Source organism: Metopolophium dirhodum, chromosome 1, assembly GCF_019925205.1.
Source record: "Metopolophium dirhodum isolate CAU chromosome 1, ASM1992520v1, whole genome shotgun sequence".
Lineage (NCBI taxonomy): Eukaryota > Metazoa > Arthropoda > Insecta > Hemiptera > Aphididae > Metopolophium > Metopolophium dirhodum.
The window spans coordinates 2,527,338-2,551,173 of NC_083560.1; the positions used below are offsets into that span (position 1 = coordinate 2,527,338).

The window sequence follows — 23,836 nt, forward strand, 5'->3', positions numbered from 1 at the left end:
TATAAATAATTGGATTGGCGCAAGCGAAAAAAATGAAATTATTCATAGAAAATCAATTTCCACCTCTAACAGTTGAAACTACAGTGAAAATTCCAGTGCTTTGTGTTGATAGAGGAAAAGTTGATGCGAATAATGTGTTAGGTGTTATATTAAGTATTACTGACAATGGATTCTGTAAAATAGGAACTAAAAATGGAGTTTTGTCATCACTATATGGCAGAAACCAAAAATTTCAGTGCCAGGAACAATTAATTACTAGCGATGATGTACCGAATATCGAAATACCATTGAGGACTGCTAGTATTCAAAATTCATTAACTGGAGGACAAGGATTTATTTTTTGTTTTTGCAAAACTAAGTGTACTGCGAGAAGATGCAAATGTAAACAACAAAAGGTGGATAAGTGGATGTCGCTCTGCTGTACAGTAGGTTACAAGTGGGTCACTGTAATGGATGGTGTTAAATTTGAATTCAATGATATAATATCATTGTATAAGAAAAACGATTCTGAGCGAAAACAGTCAGTCAGCCTATAATATTACCAAGTATATTTGATGATATTATTGTGAATAAAGTAATTTATATATAACCTATTTACTTGGAGCCTTGTTTTGTACCAACTAGATTCACTTTCCTTTCAGTAAATTTACTGTTGAAGAAAATCCAAGCATTTTTACTGTCATAAACGGTGATGACAGACACAAAAAAAAAAAAATAAAAAAAAAAAAAAAACACACATCATTGTAAAATCAATACATTCATCGCTTCGCTCAGAATATAAAAAAATTGTGTAGTTCTAAATGCCATAGATCTAATATGTGTAGCAACAAATAAACAAAAATATTATTTTTTTATTATTGTTTATGTGTATTCATTTATATTTCTACAATATTTTATGATTTTATTTTATTTTATTTATTTGTATTTAATATTAGTGATGTTATTTAAGACGCTGGTTTTGCCCAAATAAGGTCTATTATGTATTAATTTTTTTAATTATTAATTTTAACATTTTTAACATTAAAAGAGTACCTAATATTATTATTTGTTTATTTTTATATGAGTACTTAATAAATAACGTTTATAAGACACTACGGTTTTGCCATTACGATAAAAGTCAGTATACGGTTTTGCCCAAATGAGGTTGGTCATAACTAGGTTTGCCCGGTTAAAAGCCGAAATGTGACATTTTGCCCAAGGGTTATGGGCAGTTCGCGTTTTGTCCGGGCATTTTTGAGGTTTGACCGATTTCGACTTTTGCCCGTAACATATATATTACACGGAATTGATTTTTTTTGATTCCATTACGAAAGAATAGCTGAAATGACAATATTGAAATGTAACGTACCTACTTACTTAACGCATATTATACGCGTCTCACTCACTATAGTATAAATTAATATAATAATATTACGAGAAACGATTAGATACATTTACTTGGGTACCCACCGGCTACTATATACCCACCCCTTTATTAAGAAAAATCTCAGAAATAATTGCCTCTGAAATTACCGTTCTGCACCTGCACACCACTGACCCAATGTATCGCAATCGTATTGTTTATAACTAGGGCTGGGATTTGTATGTAAATACATATTTTTAGTGAAACACGATAAATTAATTATTGCAAATGATAAATTCGTTTCACGTGATTTGCAATAAAATAAGACATATTTTATTTTACATATTTTTACATATTTCGTCATAAATACATATTTTTACATACTTTGTAAAATTTTCGTTTTTATTTACATATTTCGTAAATTTTGACAATTTCAGTGGTTTAGTAATATTATAATAGTATTTCGATAACGGTATTCAGAAAATTGTAAGTGTATAATGCATATAGGAAATAAGTAGGTTAAAATAAATAATATTAATAACTTGATTTTAGTTTATCTTATCTGTTTCTGTTCGATAACCATACCTTAATGATGTTAGATTATACTTTATGTTATACAATTATTTGACAAAATATATTTACGAATTTACAACAGTACCTAACAGACTATCAGTTCTTGTGTTCGCGTGGTAGTGAAAACATTTTTGCATTTCGAGTTATAAATTATAATTTAAAACTAAAGACTTAATAATAAATTAGTAAATATAATGCCTAAAGTAGCTCGATCTATTTCAACTAAAATTTCAAATGTTATCCGTGATTTTCCTGACGAAACTTTTTCGAGTGATAATAATGTACTTTACTGCAATGCGTGTGATATAAGTGTTTCAACTACTCAAAAATTTCAGATAACTCAACATATCTCAACATCAAAACATAAATCTAACAAAGAACGATTAGTAAAAAAACAAGTACAATCAAAGCAGCAATTTCTTACATCATCTTCAAGTAAATGTAGTTTTAATATAGAATTATGTCGTGCAATGATTAAGGCAGATATACCTCTTGCTAAATTAGATAATCCACATTTCAAAGAATTTTTAGAAAAAAACATAGGTAAATCTATTCCAGACCGTAGTACTCTTAGAAAAAATTATCCCTTACAATTGATTAAACAACAATTTATTGTATTTTTTTAAATTTTTCTTTGTACAAAATTTTTATTTTATACTACATATTTTTTATTTTATACAACATATTTTGGCAATTTTAATTACATATATATGTACATATTTTTGGTTTTTTATTACATATAAATCCCAGCCCTATTTATAACTATTGGCACAATTTTATACGTCGGAACGTCATCGCCGGCGGCTAACGTACGCCGCCTGGTACGACTAAAGATGAGTAAAGCCGTTGGTCGACTCCAAAAAACATTGCTACTTGTTAATATAATATTAAATAAACAATAATAATACTATAATATTTTATAATACCAATGTAACTGTGACACGGCCGTATTGCAACGAGACTTTTGTTATTGCCCTCAAAATATAATACCGAACGCTGACGCCGGCATAACTGCGAAAGACGACAGTAGTACGACACTACGACACGTTCCACCTTACTGGCCTGTGGATTTATGGGGGGGGGGGGGATGGGGTCGACGTTGCACGGTCCACCTACTGAGTGCCGCCGCCTACAACGACGACATATGCACGCGGGTTTGCCGCCGACTTCAATGCGCGCCGCACCTACCATCCGAGAACGGCGCGCGAAACAACGCGCCGCGGTCGTCTACCCCACTAAATCTTATGACACCGCCGAGTTCCCCCCGTCCCGCACGACCCGACCGATGATGATAATCCGCGCACGCGCATGTGAGTACGAACGGTACCTACTTGCATTGCAAATTATTCACGTGCACCGGACGTCACCGCCACAGGCACCACCCATAAATATAAATACGATAGAAATATAAATCATAGAATGTCCACTGCAATAGACAATACTCTGAGTGTTGTCAACTTATTTCGTCCAGGTCGACGGCGATGAGAAATATAATTGAAAGAAATTAAATTCGTATTTTGTATATTAATTATTTTGACAATCGACACAATTAACTGGACGGGAAGTAAACCTGTTTACAGTTACATTTTCGGCAGTAATATTATTTCCGCAACGGTCGCGGTGGTTGGCAATAATAATATCAAATAATATTATTATTACTAATATTATCACCGTGATGACGGAAATATTATCATTATTATTTGTATTTATTATTATTTCTACTGAGTAATATTTCCGTCACCGCCGTCGCACAGTCGTATGAAAGCCAGTTTTAGGCTGAAAAATTTTTAAATTTGATTGAAATAAATATTGTTTTGTATTAATCCAATATAAATATATAATATTATATTATATTATATCATACGGAATATAAAAATATTATCTAAGATAATATTGAGCTCATTAGACTGCTCAGGCGATCGATAGTAAAAGTAGATGATGTTTTCGTGTAACTGTTAATTTAGCATTCGCGTCACAGCAAGGCGCGGCGACTGTCGACAAAAATTGAAAATGATACTGCTCCGCGATATGAGTTATCTTTATTTCCCTTCACCATCTACGACATTATTAATATTATATTTATGATTTTATGAAATTAAATTATTTTAAGAATAAACTACAGAGCTTAACATTTAAATTAAAAGGTCTTTAAAATTTCAATAATTGACTATTAAGTACCGTTGACAATGTGACATCGTTGATGGTTTATTTCAAAATGTTCTCAACTTTGTATGGATAACTACTTAATAAACCAATTCTATAAAAGAAAAGCTTGCATAGGTGCGTATAGTGTCGTGGACTATTGGGAAAACAAATTAACAAAACGCGCTCTGATGGTGACAATTTGTACCTTCCGATTCGGCGGGGTATATAGATATAGTATTATATCGGTTATTTTACTTTTTCTAATAAATTAATTTTGTTATTGCAACTTAATACGCTGGTAAGTACAATTTCTACTAATATTATCAAATAAAGCACTTCACTTAAAGCAAACCGTATACGAAATGTCGGGAAAATACATACAGACTAGTACCTATAGCCACCTAGGTAATAGTATCCCGACTCCGCGTAGGGGGGAAACCGCCTAACCATCAGTAGATTCAGTACAAAAGGCGCTTTCGCGGCGGTTTGTCCAATAATTATAAGTAACAGGAACTTATGCCGAGATCGTGTTGCCCATTAAACCAGTTGCAGCTACCGTCACCACTCGTCTCCCACCCACACTTATTGCACCGACAACGACTCGGCAGACGACCTGCAGGTACCGTGAGTGGTGAACTCCGTTTTTCGGCGTCCACGGTGATATCTGCACGGTGTAAAAGCATGTCGCGCGTACCAGTGGAAGACAAATTTTGTTGAAAATACTTTTAAAAAGTATTCAAAATACTTAAAAAATACATTAAAAATACTTGCATTCGAATACTTTATTTTGGTATTAAACATTTAAAATGCTACCAGACATTTTTATATTGACGAAAAACATACAAAAATGTTTAAATGATACGAATATTATATACTATATGGTAATAATATGTCAACCAGGGCACTCATCATATTCCATTCATTAATATCAATGATTGTACCTAGTACTCTTTAACTATATATAATTAATAATTGATAAATAATAAAACAACCATCATTAATATTTGTATTAACAGCAATTTCAAAGTTTCACTTTTTTGTGAAATACTTCATATTTCATATACAATATTAGCATACATGGTTTTTATGATACAAATATATAATATCATGAAATAATTAAACGAATTAAATTTAACAATGCGAATAATTCGCGTTGGTAGCCCGGTAATAAATAGTAGGTACCTCTAGAGAACAATACTGCCACAACTCAAAATCCATTGACTGCTTTCGAATAATAAAAATGTAGTTCTATTAAACGCAAGAACTCCAACAGTGTTAAAACAATTATTTATAGGTAGGTGCCTTATTTATTAATATACCATAATAATACAATATTATACAAAACCTACCGTCTCTAAGCACAGTTTCCAATAGGCAACTGGCTAATGTTTCATCAATGATCCACCAATCATTATCTATACATTTAAAATTTTATAAATACATCAACAAATTATATATATTTTGTAACTGTGTTGGAGTAAAAGTGTAGGTATTTAATATATTATGGTTGCCTCATGTAAAAATATATGCCAAAACCGCAACTGTATTGCAAATGTATAATATAAAATATTATTATTATGAATTATGATACAGTGGCGTCATATCTGCTTAAAATATATTTTATTACTGAGGTGGGCAAACTAGACATGACAATATTAAAAGGTGCTAAATGTATATAAACATGTACACGACGACAATATGTTGTATTGCCATAATATTTTGGTTATCGGTTTATGTATATTGTTCAACGTGTGTGTCGCGGATCCAAGGGGCGTTGCGAATATTTGTCTGCGGGAGGGAGCCGTGACACAGACGAAGCTACTGTGCTAAGAAGCTGGCCAGGAAGAAATTTAACCCTCTCTAAAAACTAACCAGCACACCCATTGAAATTTGTAACAAAATGTCACATGTTATTTTTCTAAGAGTTAAATTAGTAATTGTATCAATAATTATTATTTTTAAATTATGTCAATTGTTTTCTACAAATTCAACAAAATTTATTTTGTAATTTGTAAAAAATATAATAAATGTTTAACGTGTCTACTAAAGTAATTATAAATATAATCATAAGTGATATTTGTGAAGGGCATCATCAAAATGTGAGTCGGGGAGAATCAGGGCCGGATTAAGCCAAAATTATACACTAGGCAAAACAATTTAGGCGCCCTTAAAAGATTCATGTTACTCTATACACTTAATTTTTTTTCTATTCTTAATACTAGGTATCTAATTGTTTCACTTCATCATTCATAGGTTAGCAGGTCTTTGATATCTCAATAATGTTATGGTATTATTCATCCTCATTACTCATATTTTATATTATGTATGTTATATGTATTTCTTTAATACAACTTATAAATATTTATACACAAAAGAAATGTTACAAACTTACAAATATTAAAATATATTTTTTGAAGGTATGAACTATGAATATACATTTATGAAATGTATATTATATTTAATAATTATATATAACTTATAAGAGAAACTGTTTTTTTTCTTGATTTTGAGGTGGCAAAATCATTTATAATTTCATCTAAATTTAGTATTTTTAGTAAATCTGACTCAATACTTAATCGAGAAAGTGCATTTAAACGGTCATCTTTCATTTTAATAACAATATCAACACAATATTCAACTATTAATATATTTACACTTATGACAGCCTCAACAGTTTTCACACAATATTTTAATTTGGTATTTATAATAACCGAACAAAACAACAACAATACACCACACATTAAATAAGACAAGAAATTAGAAAAGAACAAAAATTTGTTTGAAATTAAAATTTAATCAGTGACGATAACATACAAAATGATAACTCAAAAGTATTTATCTATTCTGTGGTATTATCACAGAACATCTGTGGAATTATCACTTAATACCGATTACCGATATTCTGTATTTCTGTGGTGCGTACGGAACAATATTATTATTACTATTTATCACAAGATATTACATCTATTATGTGATATTACCATTATATAACCACTATCCTGTTAAGCAACGTACTGCTGCCTCAAATGATACACAGGCCACATCTTTTCATTTATTTTTAAATAATTGGAAGAGAATTACGTATTTTTATAACTAATATATTTTATTAATAGTATTATGTCTGCGTAATTTCATAATATTATTATATTTTTTCAATTAGGTACATATTGACCATTTTTTTTTGTTTTTTGTGTGTAGTTAGTTTCTATGTTATCCATAAATATGTCATTCTAATATTCTATATTATTTCTCGTCTTGAGCGCCCCTAAAATTTCGGCGCTCTAGGCAAATGCCTACTTTGCCTATACGTTAATCCATGCCTGGGGAGAATACTTTCTAATTCAACTGAACCAGTATAATTTTCTTATTCATACCTTATTTATGGATACTTGCTTCACGAGTACAATATAAAATTGTTGTTTTTTTAATTTTCAATGCCTACTAAAAATAAAATATTTAATTTTTTATGAAGATAATGTTTTGAAAATAATAATCGGCCAATATTTGTAAATTACATTTTTAGAATAATATCGATGATAAAAACGTTTATTCAAGCCTAAATATATTTGTTTTGGAGTCAATAATTTTAAAACGTAAATACCTAAATAAATTATTTGAAATATTCTTTTTGGGAATTTTCAGACAAATACTCACATAAATATACAACTGTGTAATAATATTAATATATTGCTGGAAGCTATTGTTACACGATTTCGTAGAAATCGGACGGCCGTGTTCACGATATAATATCATGATTACGATTACCAATACATCTTCCGGTATAATAGTGATAACTGATAAGGTTGTTATAATATATTATTGGAATTCGTGTTCATTGTATTCCTTTAAAAATAATGTAATGTGCTATTAAATAAAATAAATACTAATATATTGTTATACAGCGGCGCCATATCAGTTAACAATATTTTATAACAGAGGCGGGCACAAAAGAGTCGTGGATTGAAACAGTTTGAATGTCTCTGGCTGGTAGTAATAAATAATAATATTATATAGGTGGGCAGTATTCGAATTATAGTAGGTGGTGCGCCGGAAAACGGAGCTCTCATACTATTTTTATTTTTATTTTGCGTACCTACCCCTGCTATTATTTCTTACTTGGACGGTGGGTTGATAAACTGACTTGAACAATGTTCGTGATTTATACAAATAAAATTTAAAAAGGTAAAAAAAATATATTTTTAAGTATAATATGTAATTAAATTTGAATTAAATATATAATGTGTGCATGGGTCAGATGTCGGAAAATCAGGTGTCGGCAAAATAGTGTTTCGCGAATTGATTTGTCACTCATTCGTTACGTCACGGTCATCCTATGCTATAGAGGTAGGTATAAGTATATATTATTTTTAATTAAATATTAATAATGTGGTAAAATATTACACTAATAATATCGTTTAAAAATATTTGTTCTATCACTTTCATATGGTTGTGAGTAATATTATATTCTGAGATTTTTTTTCCTAGGGTGGGTTTTTTCCGGAGACGAGTGTTTATTCATGGGGATTTTTATACCGCATTTCATATAATTATATATCCACCCACTAAATGTATGCGATAATATGTTTTTTTTAAAATTAACTTCCCAATAGACTATTTCGAACATGCTGCCGTTTTTATTATAATATTTGGCAACCAGTCCGTGAGACGCCAGGCTCCGCTGAATTATTATTATTTTGAGTTTCGCTCGGTAAGAGACGTCTTCGCCGGCCAACCTTCGTACGCTTGTCGTGTTATTTAATATATTATCGTCAAATATTTAATATATTTTATATGTATATTGAGTCACCTATCCCATCCAAAGTTGTAAACACCACCTTTTTATTTTATTAGTTGCCCGGCCAAATGCCAGTAAATAGCCGGCAGCCCAAAAATAGTCCTACATCGAAAATTTGGGCACACTATTGTTAAAATATAGTCTTGCGCTGCTATAATACTATAATATTATATTTTAAGAAACGGCTAACTTCTTCGGACGTTAAAATCACAATATTGTTATATCAAAATGTCCAAGGTACACGTTTTAGATACAGGCTGCTGGCACACCACCTATAGAAACTCCGAAGCAAAAATTGACAAAGACCTATATTCGTTATAACTTTTTTGACCCATATTACGTTATATCTCCCCGGACTACAATATAATATAGGTATTTAGTGTCCTCTGGCTTACTGCGGAATACAAAAAACCATTTTCCTTTAAAACGAACATATCAAACTAGTTTTACTGCTCGGGAGGTTGGTGGGATTAACGATTACGTACCTGTATGTACACATTGTATTCTGCGTGAAATAAACGTTCTAAAAGGCACAATTTCAAAGCCGATCGAGACGGCGTCAGCCGTGCCACCAGGTGGCCACCTTTTATCAAAACAGACTAACGAGGGACTAATATTTTATATTTGTTACGATATATTATGTACTATGTAGGTACTTACCCACCTATATAATATAATAACTACCGAGCTGGGGCATTCAAACTGTTTCAATCCACAACAATTTCATGCCTGCCTGTGTTATATAATATAATGAACCGATATAGCGTCGCTATATTACAATTTATTACCTAGGTACACTCATAATATAATAACAACCCTCACTATTATACCCGGCGATGTATCGTCATTGTATTATATCAGGACCATAGCCGGCTGATTTCTACGAAATCGTGTAAGTTAATATATACGTTTAGCGCCTTTTAATATGGCTTACCTAAGGACACGTCTCAGTAATAAAATATTGTAAACACAAATGCCAATGCGTATCATAATTATATTATACATTCATGCTTGTAACGCAAGTATCCATAAATAAAGTATAAATAAGAAAATTTTACTGGTTTGGTGGACACCCGCCATTTGTAGAAAACAATTAACATAATGCAAAAAAATAACTAAATATAATAACGCATACGTTGAACATATATATATACTATATACATATACTGATAACCAAAATTTATGACGATCAGCACATTATCGACGTGTACATGTTTATAAATATTTAGAGCCTTTTAAAGGACACACCTTTGTCCGCCTCAGTTATAAAATATTGTAAACACATATGCCAATGTATCATAATAATATTATAACAGCCCTTGCTATTTTAGGTACTCGCCGATGTGTTATTAGTCTATATTATATTGTAGCCGCCGCAATCCTATGCGGTGAGCTCTACCGACTTGTAACCTAACCTAGCCTATATATATTTGTCATTTGCGCAACTGCAATCATTTAAAATACCAATAATATATTATATTTCTATCGTTGAATTAAGTTCATCAATGAATGTTTTCAATATAAATTTTTACTAACTTAACTTTTTACCTGATAGATAAATTATTAACTATACAATATTATTACGGTATATATATATATATATTTTAAAATAGAAATACCTATACAATATATGAAAATTGAATATCTATAACGAGAATAAAATAATATAGACATGTGTGAATTAAAACTTAATAATGTGGTAAAATATTACACTAAAAATATCGTTTAAAAATAGTTGTTCTATCTCATTCATATAAATGTGAGTAATATTATATTCTGAGATTTTTTTTCCTAGCGTGGGTTTTTTCCGGAGACGAATGTTTATTCATGGGGATTTTTATACCGCATTTCATATAATTTTATATCCACCCACTAAATGTATGCGATAATATGTTTTTTTTAAAATTTACTTCCCAATAGACTATTTCGAACATGCTGCTGTTTTTATTATAACATTTGGCAACCGGTCCGTGAGACGCCGGGCTCCGCTGAATTATTAGTATTTTGAGTTTCACTCGGTAAGAGACGTCTTCACCTTCGTACACTTGTCGTGTTATTTAATATATTATCGTCAAATATTTAATATATTTTATATTTTTATTGAGTCGCCTATCCCGTCCAAAGTTGTAAACACCACCTTTTTATTTTATTAGTTGCCCGGCCAAATGCCAGTAAATAGCCAGAAGCGCAAACATAGTCCTACATCGTAAATTTGGGCGCACTATTGTTATAATAGTCTGGCACTGCTATAATACTATAATATTATATTTTAAGAAACGACTAACTTCTTCGGACGTTAAAATCACAATATTGTTATATTATCAAAATGTCCAAGGCACACGTTTTAGATACAGGCTGCTGGCACACCACCTATAGAAACTCCGAAGCAAAAATTGACAAAGACCGATATTCGTTTTACCTTTTTTGACCCATATTACGTTACAATATAATATAGGTATTTAGTGTCCTCTGACTTACTGCGGAATACAAAAAAACCGTTTTCCTTTAAAACGAACATACCAAACTAGTTTTATTGCTTAGGGGTTAGTTGGGTATAACCATTTCGTACCTGTATGTACACATTGTATTGTGCATGAAATTAACGTTCTAAAAGGCACAATTTCAAAGCCGATCGAGAGGGCGTCAGCCGTGCCGCCGGGTGGACGCATTTTATCAAAACAGACTACTGATGGATGAGTAAGAGGTGGGGGGTAAATTCTTAGTCACTAGCAGCTCAAGTGTCCTACGTGTTAAGGCAGTCGGTTCATTGCGTTTTCCACTGAGATAACTGTAAGACGTCCGCACATGCACCTACGAGCTGGAGATTTCAACTGGTGAGTACGGCCAAATGAAATATACTTTTACTTTTTAATATACTTTTATAAATATATAATATTATGTAAGGGCTGTGAATTGTTGGAAATCGCATTAGTTTTAGTTATTATTTTAAAACATAACATAGTAAACACAAAATTTGCTACCAAACACGTAATTTAGACAGGAAGTGGGATGGGACGCGGGTGAATTTTTTTTATTATAGCGCATTCATATCCTCATTCCGCGTTTCGGTTTAGATGAAATCACATATTATTACATTATTTTTAACTAATTGTTGTAAGGTATTAAGTAATATTTTATCGGATGTTAAAATATTTATAATTCAATTAATTTAATAGGCGCCTAATTGTTCTTGCTATCTAATATTTCTATATGGATATTTAATAATATTATGTACCTACTATCACAGGCGTCTAATATTTATTGTACAATTTACAGTTTTAATGACATACAGCATTATTCAAACCGGCTCTCAACCATCGGCAGAATAACTGATATTTATCGAGAGACAACGAAGCGGACGTTACTCGCAGTACAGAGTTTTGCAATTGATTTCAAGAAACATACACTTATCGTAAGTATATTTTGCTTTATTTTAAACATTATACCGTGCAATAATACTTTGGTAAAAATTACTAACTCACTAAATATAATACAGAATGATTTAATTGACCACATTTCAAATGCTTGATTGCCAAATTTAATTTACTTAAATCGGGACAAACAGGAAAAACAAAACAATGATTAAGAAAAAACGGCAATTTTTACGCAAAATCGATTTTGGTTTTCGGTGTAACTCTTTGACCGTAGAATTTGCACTGATTATTTATTTTAGCATTTTCTATACACGAAAAATTTTTCAAAATATTTGGTTTTGTTTCGAACTGTTTACGGACATTTTCAGTTTCCAATTTTTTTTTCTAAACGTTTAAATAAAATTTTATTTGTTGGCTAAAAAAGATTGAATAGTGAATACAAGGTTTATAATACTTTATTGTTACAATGACAATCACAAAAACGTGCAAATTATTAAGAGTTAGAAATTCATAAAAAATTATTTTTTAAATCTAAGTTTTTAAAATGTAATACAAGATACCTCATAAGTTTGTCTTCTTCGATCAAAAAATAAAAATGTCTATGAGAAAATCAAATCATATATTTTTTCCTAGGGTGGGTTTTTTCCGGAGACGAGTGTTTATTCATGGGGATTTTTATACCGCATTTCATATAATTTTATATCCACCCACTAAATGTATGCGATAATATGTTTTTTTTTAAATTTACTTCCAAATAGACTATTTCGAACATGCTGCCGTTTTTATTATAACATTTGGCAACCGGTCCGTGAGACGCCGGGCTCCGCTGATTTATTATTATTTTGAGTTTCGCTCGGTAAGAGACGTCTTCACCGTCCAACCTTCGAACAATTGTCGTGTTATTTAATATATTAACGTCAAATATTTAATACGTTTTGATATTTATATTTATATTGAGTCACCTATCCCATCCAAAGTTGTAAACACCACCTTTTTATTTTATTAGTTGCCTGCAAAATGCCAGTAAATAGCCGGCAGCGCAAACATCGAAAATTTGGGCACACTTGTTTTAATATAATCTTGCGGTGCTATAATACTATAATATTATATTTTAAAAAACGGCTAACTTCTTCGGACGTTAAAATCACAATATTGTTATATCAAAATGTCCAAGGTACACGTCTTAGATACAGGCTGCTGGCATACCACCTATAGAAACTCCGGAGCAAATTATGACAAAGACCGATATTCGTTATACCTTTTTTGACCCATATTACGTTACAATATAATATAGGTATTTAGTGTCCTCTGGCTTACTGCGGAATAGAAAAAAACAGTTTTCCTTTAAAACGAACATACCAAACTAGTTTTATTCCTTGGGGGTTAGTTGGGTATAACGATTTCATACACATTGTATTGTGCGTGAAATTAACGTTCTAAAAGGCATAATTTCAAAGCCGATCGAGACGGCGTCAGCCGTGCCGCCGCGGGTGGACGCATTTTATCAAAACAGACTACTGATGGACGAGTAAGAGGTGGGGGGTAAATTCTTAGTCACTGGCAGCTCAAATGTTCTACGTGTTAGGGCAGTCGGCTCATTGCGTTTTTCACTGAGCTATTTAAATTACTAGGATTCCTTTTCAGTTATAATTATGTTTTATTGTCTACTCAACACTTACAAATATTAATACTCACAAATATATCAACTATGTTTATTATACTATATAACTGTCTACTATACGGAGTCCGGTAATCGTAGTGTAACCTATCCTAACCTAATTGAGGTCTAAGGTGCACAGCGAACTAACTTACTAATACATTGTGTGTGTTTGCCATAGGCCTTACAATTATGCGTGTGTTTTAATATTAATGTATCGGTCAGCAGTTAATCGTACATACGGTAGAGTTCGTATTATATATACATAGGTGTCATGTAACATATTTATATTTATAATTGTTACACCATACTTACAATATCGGAAAATATTTTTATTCGTAATTTTATTATTACAATGTAATGTAAGAACTATATTGTATATTTTATAACTACGCAGCTATTAGGGTCCGTAAGAATTTTGTCTGCTATCTGCCAGCTGTTTACCCGAGTACACCGCCATTGATCGTGGGATTGGGATATGTTCACCTTAGTCACCCATTGTCACCCATAGTCATACATTTGACCTTTTTTTCCTCACCTACCTACACCATATCGAACACAATGTATTCGTGTCCGACGCTCCCACCTAAATGCACTGACAACTCCTACTCCTGCACACACATCAACAAGTATTTTGTATTTTATTTTCCAGCCATCGCAATCCGCATTGCCGAGAGACTGTCATTTCACGGTTACCTTCGGTGGTACCTATAGCACATGAGGCATATACCCAAACATTTAAATGTTTCAAACAGTTTAATATTTTTTATGAATGTATTTTTCATCGAATCAATAATAGTATGCAGTGTGTATAAATCGACAATTGTTTTTGTACTGATATTCGAGTTTTTTATATTTATATAGGAAAATTAAACGAAGAAGGTAAGATTTTATTATTATTATATTAAACTGATAGATAATACTATGAAATAATAATGATATGTACTATACATATATTATGATGTCGAAATGCCGAATAAATGAGACAAATCTTGTCTAAATGTCCTAATACTATATCCATAATATTATGTATCATTGATCGTCTTTTAATTTAGACGTGTATTAGTATTATTATTATTTATTTATTTAAGAGGACGCCACACCCGCATATGATGTGTTGTATCCGTCTTTCAAATGCATAACATAGCAAATTTACTCTCAGCAGATCACGCTTAGCTTCGTTAGTTTAAAAATTAGAGTGAATCGACATATCATGAAACTTGATAATAAGAACGTTATTTGTGTTTATTTGTTGGTTTTTTTAATGTAGTTAAAGTTTTTAGCAAGTTATGCATATTATATGATAATATAGCGTAAATTAAAAATGCTGATAACTCATTTAAAAACTGAATAATTGTAAAAAACCAACATATGAGCACAGATAATGTTCTTACCATCAAGTTTCATAATAGTTCGATTCACTCTAATTGAAGTAAACTACTTTCTTGAGGTGTGAGTGGAAAAAAAAATCGGCGCTGCACTCGAGCGTCACGCGAAAAATGCTAATTTTTTAACCGTCAGGATGGGTCCGTGACCGTCGAGTGTTACGCCGGTCCCATGTTCTGTTCCTGACTCAGCCGACCGAGTTCGTCAATGGTACATGGCCGACGGGGCGCGCTGGCGCCGGTCGGTCGGGCGGCTAGCCGTGTCAGAAACAGAACACGGGACCGGCGCAACACTCGACGGCCACTAACACGGCGACAAGACACGGACTTACGACGACAGAATGCTGTGGCTTGGAGAGCAGCGGCGACGAATGCTGCGGGCGACTAACGTTATCGCCACCGTGCGGCCACGCGCAATATCCGATCACAGCTCCGCAGTGTGCGAGACCAAGCTTATAAATACGATTGGGGAGTACAAAATCTTTCAGTTTTTTATCCTACTTTTTTTTAATGTATAGATTTTTTTCACTCTCTCCCTAATTCACTTATAGTTTTACGGGTCCCAATGCTTATGAAAGAAGTTTTACTTCTCTAGAGTGTAATGGAGAGGTCACACACTCGTTTTTTTTTTTTTAATTAACCGTAAATTTGCTATGGAGCGCACTTGTAAGAGAAGAGACAACACATGTGAGTGTGGCGTTCTCTTAATATCTACTATATTATGTAATGATAACAACAATAGCATTATAATATATCTTTACATATTTTAACAAAATATTAATTGATATACATTTATAAGTAAATTATAAATTTATAGTAAAAAAAAGAAGGATTAACAATATTGCAGCACTCTAAAGTAGAGCTTGTGCTGGGAGAGCAAGTTCTCAAAAGAAATAAATATAAGATTTAAGTACTCTAGTAACAAATGATAATTAAAATATAAAAAATACATTATATAGTAATACTAGGAGACTTAATTAAACTAAGCACAAAAAAATATAATAGAGCATGAAATGGGGTACAAAATCAAATAGCAGTAGGCCAATAAAGAAAATAAATAAAGTAGGTATATAAACAATAAGTGAAAGATATGAGATAAGTAATAACTAAAATTAAATTTAAGTGCGCTAACAGTATCTATGAAATCACATTACCGCCATCCATTAATATCATAGATATTAATTTCACTTAAAGGTTAGTTGTACATAGTTATTATAATTAATAACAAGCAAAATTAACATTCTTACATTCTTACATTCTTACATTCTAACATTATTTCTTATAATATTGTCTATATTTTTGAAGTATCATCCATTTTATCAAGTATTACAAGTATTGACTTTATTTAATGTTAAAAATATTTCTATTTAAATTTGCAGTGGTAAAATTCTACTTTGCCTTGTTATTGACTTTGTGATAGGGGTAAATTGTTTCATGGCTTCATTTTACCATTATACCACTGCAGTGTGCTGTCCTGGTTTTACCTTATAGCAAAAAATGATAAAACATAAGATCTACCACACTATGTAATACTTAACAATGATTTTTAACAATATTTTCGAGTACTTAGATTTTTGACAACATATAAGGAGTATCCTTGTGGCGATACCAACTTTGGTTTTTCAAATGACAATCAATATTACGTTTTAAAGCAGATAATTTCTCTTAAAATTATAATGGATTGTAATTAACATTTTAATGAAAACTTCCGGAGTTATTCTACTTTTATTGAAAATAGTCCTGTAATTTTGAGCTTATAGAAGAAAAACATACTAAAGAAACATTAATTTTTTTACTGTTTATAGATATTTCAATTAAATCACTTGATTACCCTATACCACATAAAACCGTACTTATCACATTGTCATTAAATTATACCTCAAGTGTAGTTATATTTATGTTCTGTCTTCGTATTCTTTGTTGCAGTGCGTTAAACATTTTTCTCAAACTACATTTTATTGGAGATACTTCTATTTTTCTTTTTAGTTTCCTCTTCTGAAGAGAAGGTGTATATATTGGTGTATGTAGTGGAAACCTAGTATCTAAAATAAAATAAAAAATATTAAATAACTTGTCCATAATATGTTAAGACAATTACTGTATCCATTTCATTTAAAGGTGTTAAATCTACTAATAATTTAATTTAGTATTAACATTTTTACTTTATATATCGATAGGTAATTGATAATTGGTTAATATATCTGGATGACTGTTATTCTGTACTATTTCATTAGGTAAGCACAGGGGAATAAACATTTCCAGTTAATGTTTTCTTTTTGTATTTTTTAATGGGAATGGAAAATAATTAAATTACTAGGAACTATATATTTTTTTAAAACTAATCTGCAGATTAAGCATGTTTGGATTTTCAACAAAATCATCGGGATTAAAATGTGCACTATACAGTCTACAATATTTGGTTGCTTTAAAATATTTTCTCTGGAAGACATTCACCCATTTTTTCATTTGAAGGAAATCTTTAAAATAAAATAAGTAAAATAATAGATAAATAAATTGTTCATTAAATATTTATAATTTTACCTAAATAACTTGATATTTTGGTCACTTCATCGACATTATTACAACCATATGCATATTTATAGGGCATAGTTATTTAGTAATAATTAAACAAATTTTTACTACAATAAAAAGCATAAACTAAAAAAAAATAGTTATATAAAAACCAAAAACATTAACAGGACAACAGGTAGTTTTTATTCATGATTTAATATTGTGATAATAATTGATTAGACTTCTGGCCTCAGATAAAATGGCATAACTTCGCTTCACGGCTTATCAATAATTAGCAATCTAGTTTATTATATATATCTGTAAAATATAATATACACAATGTACTGTGTTATTTTGAAATGTGCTATAAATATGGTCTTGTTTGATTTTCATATAAACATATAAGTTTCCTATTTGTAGATATTTTTTCTGATTAGTTAAAAACCCACCGCTTATATCTTAGCATTATTTAAGTACCCTTTTTGTTTTAAATAAAACAACTTTATTACGGCCATTGTAATCTGATAGATTTGAAATATAATGTATATCAAACCAAAGGCAACTAGTATATATAAACATTATTCAAAGAATATATATCTTACTTATTAGTAACCTAACATTAATTTTACTTTTAGAATGAAAGTCATAAGAGAATATACGTAAGTGATCCGCTCTTCTGGTGCAGATAAAATTATTGAATATAAGTGTAGTGCATTTATTGTTTTATTTACTTGGTCAAAAACAGTATCTGTTATTACTTAGTGATATAAGAATCCTCAAAATTGTCCAAATAAATTGTTATTTTCGGAAAATCATGTATATTAGTCAATTTTGAATATAAAATCAGAAAATAACAGGAAATTTCAGTTTTGAACAGAAATTTTATTCAGCAATTCTATGCAAAAATGAATTTTTGGTTTTATTCAATTTTTAAAAAGAGTGATCACTTGTTAAAACTGACTAAGGTCATTTTAGGTAATTTGTGTAGAGCTAAATATATTTAAATCTTGGGTAATTTGTTACAAATATTATGTTTCTTACTTCATAAATACATGGAACATGACATGACACAGTGTTGTTAAACTACCTTAAGCCTGAGTCTCGAGACTACTTCATCAATTAGTAATAACCAGGAAACCTGACAAATACTTTCATTACATTACATTTTCATATTAACCTATCAGCGTTAACATATAGCAACAAAACAATGATTTTAAAAAAAAATGTATTTTAATATGAGTGTATTTACAGAAGTTGTCAACAAAAATTTATTGAAAGTTTAAAAAAAAAATAATTTGGGCGCTAATGGGTTAAAAATAAAGTTGTAATTTAAAAACTTAAGAATTTTCTTCTTTACCCCAAATGTTGATGACAGACAAAAAGAAATGATTAACGTAGCATGCTACCCCATATTTTCCACTTTGAAGACAATTTACGATTCATAAATATGTATTAATAAGTAACCAGTATACTTAGTGGGAATTATGTATTTTTTATATTTTATTCGTTTCTATAATGATAAACAAAGCGTTACGCAAAATCGATTAGAATATAAAAATATCTGTACCCAGCCCAAAAACATATTTATATTTAAAAAAATAGACATTTTTTCAAATAACTTTACAATAGCTTTAAATTGGTACTTATTGGTTTTTGAATGTTGTTTATATAGATTAAATTGAAGACTATTGAATAGTTCGAAGACAGAACATTTACAAATTGATAAAATTGTATACCAATAATGAATAGTAATCAAGGTTCAAATTCAAGACGCAAAATGTCTAAAGTAGAGTTATCCCGGACAAGTAATTTAAAATTAAAAAAACCAATATTTTTTAAAAAAATTTTTTGTATAATGAATCATGTATGTTTTTTAGGTTATAATAATGGTATTTTTTTGAATAATTCTGAAATAAAATACTTTAGAAAGACTTGTAAGACGTTTTTACAGAACATAATTTGTCTTATTTTACCACCATATATTGATAAATGTATTGAATGTCAAGATTACCAAATGAAAAATAATTTGACTACACATGGTTATGATAATATTACGTGTAGATTTTATGACTTCCGCCAATTAAGATTTAAAAAGTCTGGAATATTGACCATTGCTGGATATCCAGATCCTCAAAAAGATATTGAAAATAACGATTTGAGTATTTGGTTACTTAGTAGCCATTCATCTGATCCCAGTGATTTTAACATTCAAGCATCAACAAAAATTTTGAAAGATATAGGTGGTCAGTTTTGCATGTTTGTCAAGGATGAAATGGAAGCATTATCAAAATTGAATTTGCCATATAACGGGGAACCACGGCAGATACTATGGAAAAAATATGTTAGTGGAGTTAGAGAAATGTGTGATGTTTGTAGAACGATAATATTCAACCACCACTTTTGTTGCCGTAAATGTGGGTTTGCGGTTTGTGTTGATTGCTTTAAGGCCAAATTCAAAAGAACTCTAGTGACTGAAAAACAAACCATTGTACAAAGAAATTTTAACAAAAAAATTTGGTTACTTTGTTCAAACCAGAAAGAACATCAGATTGAAAAACTTTTCATAACCCAAATACTGCCTGGGAATGCTTTAAAAAAGATGTCAGACATAATGCATGATACATGTCGTACTCATAACATACCTTTAGATTGTAGTTGCAATGAAACATCGGAAAAGATTTTTTCTCCTAACTCTACTGATCCTGTTTTTGACAATCTTCTTAATATCTTTGAACAATTTCGCCCTAATGATACAAATGATAATGATGAAGACACTTCAGGATTAAATGCTTTATTAAATAAACGATGTAAAAAGTATTTGAAATATGATTCAACTAAAGTAACTGAAGAAGTGGAATCTGAATATGAAGAGAGTAAAAGTAATCCTAGAAATAATGTTGAAGATACAATTTATACAGTTGGACATATCAAAAGAAAAGAATGGTTTTTACCCAAATTATCTTTGTTGTCGGATAATATAACCAATGCACCTTATATGTGGCTATGTGAAGGACATCTATTACGTTTATTAGATCCAGAAAATGACATAAACTATACAATGTTTCAGGTATTTAAAAATATTTTTTTTTTTTATATTTTTATATTGTATTAGTATTATTTTAAACTTTTTAAGAAATGTATTAATCATTTATGCATGATTTGAGAAAGCAAAATATGAAAGAAAAAATAAAAATATTAATTACACATATTTTTAGTTACAATTTAATGTTTTGTGTATTTTGTAGGAACAATGGACGCGTGGGCTACCTGTATTAGTGAGTGATGTTGGCAATAAATTAAACTCTTCGCTATGGCATCCAGAATCATTTTCTCGTGATTTTGGTCATCAAATTCATGACTTGATTGACTGTACCACTAGTAATTTTATCTCAGACCAACCAATGAGCATGTTTTGGAATGGTTTTGAAAATTCTGCAGAAAGATTGTGTGATGAACAAGGCAATAAAATACTACTGAAACTAAAAGACTGGCCGCCATCTGCAGATTTTGCAGAAACATTACCTGATAGATTTGAAGATTTGATGAAATGCTTACCACTAAAAGAGTACACACACCGTAATGGTAAATACAACTTAGCTTCTCGTCTTCCAGATTGCTATGTTCGACCAGATTTGGGACCAAAAATGTATACAGCTTATGGTAGTGCAGGTACGATGCACAAAAAAGTAGGCACCACAAACCTGCATTTGGACGTATCAGATGCTGTCAATGTTATGGCTTACGTTGCAATCACAAAGAACTGCAAAGAATATGATTACGATTGGCACGTGAGAGAAGCATTAAAAGTGATTGAAGAAGCCGGCTGTGATGATTTGACATTAAGACGAATGTATGTGCATGGAGAAATTCCTGGCGCTCTGTGGCATATTTACCAAGCCTCAGATGCTGACTCAATTAGGGATTTGTTAATCAAAGTCGCAGTTGAACAAAGAACATCTCTGGAACAAATCACCGATCCAATACACGATCAGTCCCACTATCTAGACAAACACCTTAGGAAGCGCTTGTTTAGAGAATACGGGATCAAAGGATATGCAATCGTTCAGTATTATGGTGATGCAGTATTCATTCCAGCAGGAGCTCCTCACCAGGTACATAATATATCTGTAAATTGGATAGTAATAACTAATAAATAATATTAATTTAAGGTTTGATTGAAAAACAATGTTTAACATACATTATATTTATGTTATTATTATTTTTTGTAATATTTTGATTGTCTTTTTTTTAGGTCAGAAATTTACACAATTGTATAAAAGTAGCTGAAGACTTTGTATCGCCAGAGACCGTCCACCATTCATTTCGTATGACGCAAGAGTTCCGGCAACTAACTGACAATCATACTAACCACGAGGACAAGTTACAGATCAAAAATATTGTGTTTCATGCAGTCAAAGACTCAATTTCATACCTCCCAAACACTATAAGTAACTCACCGATGTAACAACATTTTTCACATTATTCTAAATAACATAATTAATTATTATTAATAATACATCAATTATTTTAAATTATTAGGGATGTGTACATAAATATTATTTATTTTCATAACTTATAATAATGGTTTATGAAAAATAAATTTAGCTTCTATTTTATTATTATTTCTTAGAAAATAATTTCTGTATATGATAAGAAAATTTACTCCCATATTTCATTGATATTAATCGTCACTTCAGACTATATTTATTTAAATTAATGAAGCAATAATTGACTAATTGTTTGTAAAAATATTTTTAAATGAATATTTTTTTTCTATCATGTAAGTAATTAATGTAAATAATTGCAATTTTGAAAATGCTATTTTTTAAATGTATTGTATCAATTATTTTTAGAAAAATTTAAAATTAAAAAATTTTTGAATTTAAGCCGTCTTGTTTAAAAAAAAAACGCTTAGGGCTGTTCTTACAATGTCCGGTTGAAGTTAATCAACACTTAACTGGCCGAAGTCTGCCTAAAGGTCAGTTAGTGCTAACGGACACTTTACTGGACATTGTAAGAACAACCCTTAATCTTATTCATTTAGTACCCAAATCTTCCTAAAATTTTATCATTTTATAAAAAAAAAATAATAATCTCATTTCTTGTACCTATATACGATTAAAAATATATCATCTAAAATGGTTGGTAGTTTTGGTTTTTGATTTAGATAATATCCAGATAAAAAGCTTTCTGCATTACCTACATTAACAATAAGTACAAATTCCATGAACTTACTAAATTATAAACAGACACTAAATAGAATATTAGTTGATTTCTGTAAGTTATATAATCTATACTGTTATATAAAGAGGAGTTGTTAGTTACCATTGTAGAAGGTAATCTCTGGAACTACTCAACCGATTTCGAAAATTCTTTCACCAGGAATTTTGAGATTTACAATATAAAACAAATTAACAGATTTACAACATACAATATTTTTGTTTATTAATGGTTGATATGGGTTATAGGAGTTGAGAATAATATTCATTTCTTATTATTATTTTTTAATTTGAATATTAATTAAGCGTCTCAATCTCATTCGTTTCAATCAGTCGAAGTTACGATCAGATGAGTACATCCACTTGCGTGACGCTATCGCTACTGAAGGAGACGCGGCCAACATTGGTTGTTTGACCATTCTCTTAGTTACTCAGGTTGGAAGCCCACGCATGATGCATTCAATCGCGAATTGCAACGGGCGCAAGACTCTGATCAAGATGAGCTGGCTGAAAGAGTCGAATAAATGTGCAAAAAAAAAGCTAAACACCATCTTCCTCTCTTTTGTTTAACATAATCACAAATCAGTGGAAAAATATACCAATAATTATACCACTAAATAGTTATGGTGAAACTTATTTACTAGAATGATTGACGTATATTTGATCTTGATGGTATTAAGAGTAATTCTCAATATTTTCTTAAATCCGGTCATATTTTTGACTCAAACCATCACCAAGTAAATAAAGTTTCACCATAACTAATTAGTAAAATAATTCACAAAGATGCCATGTCTGAATGTTAAACATTTATCAAGTAATACACTATCATTGAAAT

At 30.6% G+C, this 23,836-nt stretch overlaps 1 protein-coding gene across 1 annotated transcript; it reads left to right on the forward strand.

Annotated features, from left to right (window-relative positions):
- Positions 1-32: 32 nt before the first annotated feature.
- LOC132937279 (lysine-specific demethylase 3A-like) lies at positions 33-23,571 on the forward strand. Its single transcript, XM_061004118.1, has 7 exons — positions 33-395; positions 2,251-2,458; positions 19,660-20,849; positions 21,028-21,894; positions 22,035-22,230; positions 22,698-22,795; positions 23,308-23,571. Exons 1-7 carry the CDS (start codon positions 33-35, stop codon positions 23,569-23,571), a joined length of 3,186 nt encoding a protein of 1,061 aa, XP_060860101.1.
- The last annotated feature ends 265 nt before the right edge of the window (positions 23,572-23,836 follow it).

Excerpts from the sequence above, each read along its gene's own strand:
- LOC132937279 (XM_061004118.1), top strand. The coding sequence starts at position 33 with ATGAAATTATTCATAGAAAATCAATTTCCACCTCTAACAGTTGAAACT. Across the intron at positions 22,231-22,697 it reads ATACCTCCCAAACACTATAA|GGCTGTTCTTACAATGTCCG; the intron begins GTAACTCACCGA and ends AAAAACGCTTAG. Across the intron at positions 22,796-23,307 it reads CGGACACTTTACTGGACATT|CGTCTCAATCTCATTCGTTT; the intron begins GTAAGAACAACC and ends ATATTAATTAAG.